The sequence below is a fragment of the Hyperolius riggenbachi genome, chromosome 1 (assembly GCF_040937935.1).
Source record: "Hyperolius riggenbachi isolate aHypRig1 chromosome 1, aHypRig1.pri, whole genome shotgun sequence".
In the NCBI taxonomy this organism is placed as follows: domain Eukaryota; kingdom Metazoa; phylum Chordata; class Amphibia; order Anura; family Hyperoliidae; genus Hyperolius; species Hyperolius riggenbachi.
This window is the reverse complement of record NC_090646.1, coordinates 527,960,973-527,972,365: the sequence shown is the minus strand read 5'-3', so window position 1 is coordinate 527,972,365 and position 11,393 is coordinate 527,960,973. Positions and strand designations below refer to the sequence as shown.

Here is an 11,393-nt window from a genome sequence, read left to right as displayed (position 1 = left end):
TTATTGCCCCTTGTATCTAAAAAGTTTGAGACCAAATATATTCTATCATTCTAATAAAACAAGCGTGTCCAGCTTATACATTACAGCCTTCCCTTCCAGAGTTGATTAATGTTGATTAAACAAACAATCGTTACTGAGTCCAGCATAAAGTGCTCCTACATGGGAAGCTTGTGATAGGATTGTGCATTTGCAGTGTGCCTGTGTGCAGCTGGTGTCCAGGTACCCCAGCCAGTCCTGCAGCCTACAGATGCTGGTGAGTGACTTCCCTTACCTGGGCACACGGGGAGGAGCTTGTCTGGCTGTCTGTTGTTCTGCTAGGAAAGCCGGAAGAACTAATAGTTGGTTTGTCACATCCAATTGAAAGCAGCGTGTGGACGACAAGGAAGATTATCAGCAGCGAGTGGGAGCTGAGCTGCCCCCCCAGTGCCCACCCTATGCCCAATCCCCCTGCGTGTGCCAGGCACTGATCACCCAGGAGGGGATGGCAAGCCTTCCCTGCTGAACTTGGCGTTCCTCTTTCAGCGGTGAGAAAGAGAAAGCGAGTCTAGATGGGGCCCGGGGCACTGCTGCTGCTCGTCTCTGTCATGCTCAGGAGTCTATCCGAAGGTAAGAGTCCCCCCTCCACTTGCTTCCAGCACTTTCATCCCCGCACAGGGGCTGCTAGTGACAGGCAGGATCAGTACCTAATATAGCCTTGGCAGAGCCATGTCCGGAAGTGTGATCAGATCAGTGTGTCTGCTCTGTGCTGGACCTGTCAGACCTGTCCCCCTACCAGGCTCTGACTGGCCAGGAGGGAAGGGGGGCAATCTCCCCCCAGGCCGCCTTTCATTCAGTGATTTAGGGCTGGTCCAGTGTCTGGTGTATTCAGGTTTGTTGTAAGGCACCCTGAAACACTAGGCTAGCTGATAAAAGTGCAATTAGAGGGCAGACAAGCTTGTAAATATACACAGCATGATGCAGAGCTTGCCTGGAGGGTCTGTGCTGGGCGAACATCTGTCTGGTCTCTCCCCATTGTTATAATGCATGTGTGAATTAAGGTGTTAAACAAGTTGAAAAGTTTTTGACAGTCCCTAGACTCCAGGAGGGCTGCTTTCTGACTTGTGTGAGAGACTGGAAGGGACAGGAGTCCTATTACTAGTAGCCTCTGTGTGATGTGGGAATGCAATACAGATAAGCTCTCTGCTCCATCTCAGGCTATTCTCAATTTCTCCACTCCTCTCTCTGGGCTAGTGCACGCCAAAATCACAATAGCAATCGCTAGCAATTTGCGAGTGTGATTTAGTGAAACGATTTTCAGATCGATTTTTTTAATGAATCGCTCCAAAAAATGCTACATGCTGTGTGTTTGCGATTTTTAAAAAATCACAACGCTGCTGTGAGAGCACTGTCATAGGGTAACATTAGCCAAGCGCTTTTCAAATCACTGTTGATGTGACAAACACTCAGAATCACTCTTGGGTCTTGATTCACAAAGCGGTGGTAACTGTTTAGCACAGGTGTGCTAAACAGTTAGCACGTGAAGTGCCGTTCGCGGACTTTTGCGCGCGCAAAGTGTCGTGATCGCGCAAATTGCGGCACTTTGTGCGCACAAAAGTCCGCGAACAACACTTCACGTGCTAACTGTTTAGCACACCCATGCTAAACAGTTTGCACCGCTTTGTGAATCAAGCCCTTGGTGTGCACCAGCCCTCCCTCATTCACCTTTGTTTCCCTCTTCCCCTCCCTAGAGCTGGCTGTGTCTTCTTGTCATACAGGAAAGCTAAATAAAAGTGCAATCCTGATGAGGCAAATTATGATTATTATTATTTAGTATTTATATAGCGCCGCCATCTTCCGCGGCGCTGTACAGAGCATATTGTCTTGTCACTTAAAGGGAAGGTTCGGGGACTATCGAAAAAAAATAAAAATCTAAATCCACTTACCCGGGGCTTCCTTCAGCTGGTGGCAGGCAGGAGGTACCCTCGGCGCCGCTCCGCAGGCTCCCGGTGGTCTCCGGTGGCGCGCCTGACCTGGCCAGGCCGGCTGCCAGGTTGGGCTTCTTCTGCGCTCCAATCTGCGTCTCACTGGTGCGCGCTCACGTCATTGGAACTACTGCGCCTGCGCAGTACAGCCCGGAGGACGTCCGATGACGTCAGCGCGCACCAGTGACACGCAGATTGGAGCACAGAAGAACCCCGACCTGGCAGCCGGCCTGGCCAGGTCGGGCGCGCCACCGGAGACCACCGGGAGCCTGCGGAGCGGCGCCGAGGGCACCTCCTGCCTGCCACGGGCTGGAGGAAGCCCCAGGTAAGTGGATTTGGATTTTTATTTTTTTTTCAATAGTCCTTGAACCTTCCCTTTAACTATCTTCTTCCATCACTTTCAGCATTTCTCCTCTCGCTGTTTCTCCCCTTCTCTGCATAAGAGCGCAGACACACTATAAGCGCTTTTCTGAGCGATTTTACCGCAATCGCAATTTTACCATGATTTTAATGTAAGTCAATGGGAGCTCTTTTTAAAAAGCTCTCGGAAAGTTCTGATGGCTAAAAGGTGCTCATAACAGTGCTTGTAGTGTGTCTGAGCCCTTAGTATTTGTATGTTGCGGGTGAGTTGGGCGCCAGGAGCACAGAATGACAGCTCTTCCTGCTGCCACTAAACTCCACCTGGTGGTGTTAAATATTATTCCCCCCTGAGTCGTTGCAACTCAGAGGGAGGTGTTATTTGGGGTACAGCGATCCCCTGAGCCCCAAATTACCCTTACGCGCCCCGCACAGCTTATTATTGCTGCTATGGGGCTCCTGGTTTGGGTAAGTGGTGCTGAGAGCAGTGCACCAAAACCACCTGCTTTGCCTTATCTCTCCTCTCTCTAATCTTGTTATTAGAAACCATAATCTAAAGCTGGCCATAATGCAATTGTTACAGGCAGATTCTTTCACTATGATTGAATCATAATGACTTTTCCACGTGTCAGTACTGAGTATGGGTGTGGCCTATAGAGTTTCATATAGTAAAGTGGGTCATCATGAGCAGGCAGGGATGCACTGCCACTGACCACCAATAAAAAGCAGGTAAGCAAGGCATGGATGTTGGGGTGGTGAAAACAGTGATGGAAGGAGGGGTAGCAAAACTTTGGAAATAAGCATTAATGAGGCAGGGATCATGGTGCCAGGAGGGAGGTCACTAAGGATGTGTCTGGTTAAGGGGGAGGGATATCCGAGGTGGAGGAGGGGCATATTTGAGGGATTAGTAGAGATGGTGGCAAAGGGGAGGACATAAGTGTGTGTGTGTGTGTGGAGGGATGAGCCTTGGGGAATTAACCCTCTGGGCGATACAATTATATCGCCCAGGAGGTGGCGCAGCACTATTTTTTTTAAATGTTTTATCTTTTAAATCATGTAGCGAGCCCAGGGCTCGCTACATGATAGCCGCAGCGCAGCGGCATCCCCCCACCCACTCCGATCGCCTTCGGCGATCAGAGTAAGCAGGAAATCCCGTTCAGAACGGGATTTCCTGCTGGGCTTCCCCGGTCGCCATGGCGACGGGGCGGGATGACGTCACCGACGTCATGGACGTCGTGACGTCAGAGGGAGTTCCGATCCACCCCTCAACGCTGCCTGGCACTGATTGGCCAGGCTGCGCAAGGGGTCGGGGAGGGGGGGGGGCTGCGCGGCACGGCGGGTAGCGGCGGATCGGCGGCGAGCGGCGGCGATTGGAAGTTACACGCAGCTAGCAAAGTGCTAGCTGCGTGTAACAAAAAAAAATTATGCAAATCGGCCCACCAGGGCCTGAGAACTCCTCCTGCGCGACATACCCCGAGCTCAGCTCGGGAGTATCGCTCAGGAGGGTAAAGTGATTATATGGTAGAGGAAGAAAGCCCTTAAAGAAAAGCACCTCCCACAGCAAATTTAGGAAAAATATAACAAAAATCTTTATTCAACGTTAGGTATAATAATAATCACAATATTGATGATTCAATAAAGAATAAAACCATTTAAAAAACAAACAAATAAATGTTCCAACATGATCCCTACTGCATGTGAAACAATCACTCTAAATGCAATATATTGTATAATGACCCAATGCTGCTGTCAGACATAACACCCCACAGTGGGCTCAATATTGAACCCAACAGGGGGAGAACAAGGGTTCAGTATACAACATAGTGTGATGCAAAGCCAATAAAACACCTGTGCAATAAAATCTTAAAGAAAAAACACATGAATAAATATCACATATATGAAAATAAAGTGCACAATTGCTATCCAGATAATCAGTATTAATAGTGATAAGAGGATGCCTGGTGGAAAATTGAGGCAAAGGTGCAGCCCATAGGAAAAAGAGAGTATAAAGTGGAGTAGTACAAAAAATAGAAGATACTTAGCCCAGAAATGATAAAGGTCAATCTCAGCAGCACAGCAGGGAACAAGGAATCCCCTCCGAGGACAAGATCCCACTAGTTCCACGGGTATCACCCCACTTTATCAAGGAGAGATAAAGTAGGGTGACGCCCGTGGAACTAGTGGGATCTTGTCCTCGGAGGGGATTCCTTGTTCCCTGCTGTGCTGCTGAGATTGACTGTCACAGGAGCCCTAGTGGCTGACCGCACTTAGCCTTCTAAACGGTGCCAGCGCACAGATCGTGCGAACTCTGGTCGCAGTCAATGCGCAGGAACCGTTAAGAATTAGCCGCAGACAACTCAGAAGGGAGCCTGTGAGACACGGGTAATTACAACGTCACCTACTGGTTCAGAGTAAACTGCCACCACCGCGGTTACTATGGGACCGTGGGGCCCACTAACTGACTGACTAATCCTGCGAATAAAACGGTTAAACACACGATATTCTGTCTAGCCAACAACAAACAAACAGTAGCGTATCTTCAGAGACCCGAGATCATTTCTGTGTGTGCTGATAAGCAGGGTAGCGAAACAGTGAATGACTTGGGGAAAGTCGTTTATTCACGCAATATAAATAATTAATATATACAGACAATTATGAAAATCAACAATTATTAAAACAGTAATAGCCAGTATGAAAAATAAAAGAAGGGAGAAAAATACTTAGTTCCTGGAAAGATGTCCTTATTGTGGGAAAAATCATAAAGTCCTTGGTTTCAAAGTCCAGAGTTCAGAGTTCAGACCAGGTGGATGCCAGCATATCCTCAAGCTGGCATCTGATGAGTGCAAGATGGTTCAGTGTGGAGGACTCCAGCCCGCCTGCTGGCTCTGTGCTTTTGATGAAGCGGGTTTGGGGGTGTGGCAGTGCCAGCCCCCTCTGAGCTACCAGCAAATGACAGTTCATTCCCTCTGAGAGATTTTAGAGCTAAACTTATGAATTGCTGTAACTCCTGAACCATACATGTTACATTTAGGGGGGTAACAGCTTCAGACTTGTTGGAAAATACAGATTAATATGACATCAGACACGGCTAAGCCAGCGGGTCAGGCTCCTGAGAAGATTCATATCTCGATAACCGGACGGTCTATCCCAAGGAATTTCATATCAGCACGATGGCCAGATTTTACCGGACAAGACGATATGAATTTTATAGCTGTGCGACATACGGTTTTCGTATGCCGACAGGAAATCATATCACCCATGCTTTCCTTATGGCCCATGCTCGGTGCCGGATCGGCTGGCTTTCTATGGCCCCCCTGTGGAGCCAGTTTCCTGGTCCTTTTCATGGGGACATCTGCTGTAGGGGGAATGAGCTGGGCCCTGCAGGGAGTCCAGCCACGTGCGACATTCCGGAGGGGTGAGGGGACTGCTTTGGCTCACAGGGGAACAGATCTCTGGATTTAAAACAACACAAAAATGTCATTTTCGGATCGCTTGCCTGACTACACAGATCCGACAGGGAGCGATCAGGAAAGCGACTGTGAATTCTCTAGATTTACCTGCGTTTCTCACGGCTATTCCGTGACACCTCCCTTTCCTGACGCTGTGTAGAGGGTTGTCAGCAAGACATCCGTCGTAGCAGCCATTGGCGCTGTTGGGCCTAGTTCCCCCTGACACCAGGACAGCCCATCAGCGTTCCGGTGTCGGCCAACCTGGCTGACGGGTCTCGGGTTGCCGGTGCGGCAGGGAAACCTATTGGAGCCTGTGGCTCGGTTCCCCTGGACCGGTCGCGGTCTGCTACCCTCAGGGTTGACCCGACATGGACCGTTCTGGACAGGGCGTTTGCGCCACTGCAGTCGGACGTGGTGTCTGCCGGGACTGCTGACAACGGGCAGTGGGTTGGTTAGGTCAACAGCCAGCCCACGCAGGGTTCCCCTGCTAAGTGGCTGTGGACCTAAGGGAACCCCGCGGGAATCCCTGGACCTTCCCAGCTCCTGACAGACGGCACATGCTCCGCAGTAGTTTGCTACATCCCTGTTCATCCGGGGCCAATAAAACTGTTTCCGAATACCGGCAAGTGTCTTGCGGACCCCTGAGTGCCCTGTCAGAGGATTACCATGTGCGGATTTCATCACATGTCCCCTGAACGCACTCGGGACCACAAGCCATTTGGTATTCGCGTGGGATCTACCTGCAGGGGGCTGTACAGACTCACTGTACAGTCTCCCACCTTCCCAGTACACCTTGAAAGCGGCCCCGTCTGCGAGGGGCTCAGCGGCTTGCTGCCTGAGCACTTCCAGGCTTGGGTCACTTTGTAGTGCGGCTGAGAATACGGCGCTTTCAGTTTCAGCCAACTGGCTCATGTCACACGAGGGCAGCGGCGGAAAGGTCTCATCCCTGCGGTCAGAGGAGGGGGAGGAGGCCGGAACCCCCTCCACCTGTTCTGAGCTCGGGTTCTGAGCAGTGCAGCTGCACGGTACTGCTAGCACAGGTACACTGTCAGAATGGCACAGACGGACATTACTCAAGTCATCATTGCATGCAGTAATGACATTGACAGGTATAGACATTTTTCCATTACAGACAGGTTGTACAGTAAACTCAGGTACAGTTACAGCATCATCACAGCAGACAGTCTGTACATCAAACTCAGGTGCCTTTGAAGCAGGCACTATTGAACCTGGTACCCTTGAACTGGGCACATTCAACCCGCCTCCCCCTGGTGCTCCCCCAAGTGTATAAAGTACCTGGTGGTGGGTGGAGAGTCCGTCTCCTTCCGTGAGCGACAAGGCGGTCGTGGCAGGTTCATAGTAGGACACAAGCTTGCCCAAATCAGTCCCTAGCAACACAGGGACTGGGAGATCCTTCATAACCCCAACAACCCTTTCGTGGACCCCTCCCACTCCCCAATCCAGCTTCACTCTTGCGTGGGCTATGTGGAAAAGGGTGCCCTCTACTCCAGTAAGGGCAAGGGATCGGCTGGAGCTGATGCTCTCCTTTGGCACAAGATGTGAGTGAACTAACGTGATGTCAGCTCCGGTGTCTCGAAATCCGGTGACAACTTTGCCGTTCACTCTAACAAGTTGCTGCTGGTCGGTTCGGTCGCGGATTTCCTTTCCGCGGGCAAACAGGACAAAATCGGATGATCCAGGCTGTGGTTCGCTGGCGGGTGGCCTCTGCTGTGGGTGAGGTGCAGGTGATGCAGATGATCCAGGTGCTGGTGGTGTCTGTCTCCGCTCCGGACAGTCGAATTTCATGTGTCCGGGCTGGCGGCAGTAGTGACAGGTGACCTCTCCAGGCGCTGCAGGCCTGGGTGCAGCAGCTGCGCTGGGTGGCCTCTGTGGCGGACGGCTCACAGGGGCAGGAGGGTCTGCCGAGGTATTGGGCTGACCTCCTCTCCAGCTGGATGGGACAGTTCTGCGTGTATCAGCCACCCGGGTAGTTGCAAAAGTCTCAGCAAGGTCTGCAGCGACAGTGGCTGAAGCCGGCCTGCGTTCTAGCACAAACTGGCGTACATCAGCAGGGCAAATGTTCAGAAATTGTTCGAGGACTATCAAGTCCTCCAGGACGCCATAAGACCCTTTGGTGAGGCCTAGAGTCCACTGCCGTAGTGTGGTGAGCAAGCTGCTGGCCACATCTCGGTACGAATCAGAAGACTTTTTCTGCCAGGCCCTGAACTTTTTCCGATAGGCTTCTGGCGTCAGCTGGTACTTCGTAATGATAGCGTCTTTTATAGCAGCATAATCATTATCCTTCTCCGCAGGCAATTCTGCGAAGGCATCAAGCGCTTTGTAGCGCAGCAAAGGTGTCAGATGTCTGGCCCACTGGTCTTGGGACAGACGATACTGACGGCATGCTTTTTCGAAAGATCGCAAAAACAAGTCAATGTCTGTGTCTTTCTCGATATTAGCAAATTTAAATTTTGCACTTACGGGTGCTGCAGCTCCTTCAGCAGGGAGGCTGGGCGGTGAACTCCGGCTGGCCTGTTGAACCTTTGCCATGTTGAGCTCATGCTGTCGTCTCTCCCGCGCCTCTGCGGCATCCCTCTCCGCGTGGCGTTCTGCAGCAGCAGCAGCAGCCTTGCGTTCTGCAGATTGGCGCTCCCGTTCCTCTCGTGCTTCCATGTACTGCATGTACTTTTCCAGGTCAGTCTCCATCAGCTTTTGTAATGCCTGCTGCATTACCGGGTCAGCACCCATGGACAGTCCAGTACTGGCCAGTTCCGGGTGAGTACTGTCAGAAACTCTGGGGTTGGGGTCCATACTGACAGTCTCTGGCGTAACTGTTGCAACAGGGCCCGCAGGATGCTCAACCTCTGTACGCCTAAGATCTTCAGCCTCTGGTTCCCCTTGATTGTCAGATGGGCTGGTATCCACCTCAGCGGACACTCCCGGCTCCCGCAGTTGCTGGGCATCCCATCTGGACAAGTCTGCTATCAGGTCCCGTTTCGTCTTGCGGAGGATGCCAATGCCCCTCTCTTCGCAAAGATTTTCCAGGTCTGCTAGGCACATGTTCTGGTAGTTCCCGGACATTTCCATGCCAAATAAAATAAAACTTTGGGGAAGGGGTACTGGCTACACAGTCTCTCTGTATATATAAAAAATATATTGCCTTCCAGCTACACCAACGAATTAGTTCGTTTCTCGATAGCGCTAGCGCTATCGCAGATACTTTCAGCACAACACAGATCCCACCCGCTGCCTAACACTGTCACAGGAGCCCTAGTGGCTGACCGCACTTAGCCTTCTAAACGGTGCCAGCGCACAGATCGTGCGAACTCTGGTCGCAGTCAATGCGCAGGAACCGTTAAGAATTAGCCGCAGACAACTCAGAAGGGAGCCTGTGAGACACGGGTAATTACAACGTCACCTACTGGTTCAGAGTAAACTGCCACCACCGCGGTTACTATGGGACCGTGGGGCCCACTAACTGACTGACTAATCCTGCGAATAAAACGGTTAAACACACGATATTCTGTCTAGCCAACAACAAACAAACAGTAGCGTATCTTCAGAGACCCGAGATCATTTCTGTGTGTGCTGATAAGCAGGGTAGCGAAACAGTGAATGACTTGGGGAAAGTCGTTTATTCACGCAATATAAATAATTAATATATACAGACAATTATGAAAATCAACAATTATTAAAACAGTAATAGCCAGTATGAAAAATAAAAGAAGGGAGAAAAATACTTAGTTCCTGGAAAGATGTCCTTATTGTGGGAAAAATCATAAAGTCCTTGGTTTCAAAGTCCAGAGTTCAGAGTTCAGACCAGGTGGATGCCAGCATATCCTCAAGCTGGCATCTGATGAGTGCAAGATGGTTCAGTGTGGAGGACTCCAGCCCGCCTGCTGGCTCTGTGCTTTTGATGAAGCGGGTTTGGGGGTGTGGCAGTGCCAGCCCCCTCTGAGCTACCAGCAAATGACAGTTCATTCCCTCTGAGAGATTTTAGAGCTAAACTTATGAATTGCTGTAACTCCTGAACCATACATGTTACATTTAGGGGGGTAACAGCTTCAGACTTGTTGGAAAATACAGATTAATATGACATCAGACACGGCTAAGCCAGCGGGTCAGGCTCCTGAGAAGATTCATATCTCGATAACCGGACGGTCTATCCCAAGGAATTTCATATCAGCACGATGGCCAGATTTTACCGGACAAGACGATATGAATTTTATAGCTGTGCGACATACGGTTTTCGTATGCCGACAGGAAATCATATCACCCATGCTTTCCTTATGGCCCATGCTCGGTGCCGGATCGGCTGGCTTTCTATGGCCCCCCTGTGGAGCCAGTTTCCTGGTCCTTTTCATGGGGACATCTGCTGTAGGGGGAATGAGCTGGGCCCTGCAGGGAGTCCAGCCACGTGCGACATTCCGGAGGGGTGAGGGGACTGCTTTGGCTCACAGGGGAACAGATCTCTGGATTTAAAACAACACAAAAATGTCATTTTCGGATCGCTTGCCTGACTACACAGATCCGACAGGGAGCGATCAGGAAAGCGACTGTGAATTCTCTAGATTTACCTGCGTTTCTCACGGCTATTCCGTGACATTGACATTTATCATTTCTGGGCTCAGTATGGCCCAGTGCACACCAAAAACCAACCGTTTTGATATTATCGAATCGGATAAAAATTTTGGGTGAAAATTGGTTGAATGTATCAATCTGAGAAGTTGGGAAATTTCGGGCAATGTGGTTGTCAGGTGCGATAATCATGGCATGCGATAACCACGAATGATAGACACGACGTAAATCCCGGCCGTTGTCCCTCATGTATTATGTCCCCCTCCCCCACCCCCCCCCCCCTCCCCCGGTGCCTGTACTTTACCTGTCACGCTGTCCCTAGAGTTTTCTTTCTGTATTTCCGCATTGGCGCTCCACGAGACTACTGGCATATACGACGTTGGGTGCGTGTGTGATGTCATTTGGGCTGGGGCTGCCATGATAACGGGCCTCTAGTTTGTGTTTCCCCCAGGCCAAAAGGTCCCAGACCCAGTCCTCCCCTGCCCCCTACCCTCTCCCCATTTATAATCAACACAATGGGGACAGCATTCTGCAGATCATGCCTCATCTGTCACTCCTGTCACCCAGATTAAAGGCGTACAAGATATGGCACTTTGTTTCTCCTAACTCAGACCTAGGAAATATTTACATTCATCACATTATAAGAAAAATATTAATAGGCACACAAAATAGCCATGTAATGTGATTGTTAACCTCCTGGGCGATAATCCCGAGCTGAGCTCGGGGTATATCGCGCAGGAGGATTTCTCAGGCCCTGGTGGGCCGATTTGCATAATTTTTTTTTATGTAACACGCAGCTAGCTGCGTGTAACTTCCGATCGCCGCCGCTACCCGCCGTGCCGCGCAGCCCCCCCCCCCGGACCCCCTGCGCAGCCTGGCCAATCAGTGCCAGGCAGCGCTGAGGGGTGGATCGGGACGCCCTCTGACGTCATGACGTCGGTGACGTCATCCCGCCCCGTCGCCATGGCGACCGGGGAAGCCCAGCAGGAAATCCCGTTCTGAATGGGAATTCCTGCTTACTCTGATCGCCGAAGGCGATCGGAGTGGG

General features: G+C 50.9%; 1 protein-coding gene across 1 annotated transcript in view; it reads left to right on the top strand.

The window, feature by feature from the left end:
• The first annotated feature begins 323 nt into the window (after positions 1–323).
• VSIG10 (V-set and immunoglobulin domain containing 10) overlaps positions 324–11,393 on the top strand; it is a 49,232-nt gene continuing 38,162 nt past the window's right edge. The window contains exon 1 of the mRNA XM_068271632.1: positions 324–606. Coding sequence (XP_068127733.1) covers positions 549–606 — 58 coding nt within the window. The 5' untranslated portion in view covers positions 324–548. The remainder of the gene's footprint in view (positions 607–11,393) is intronic.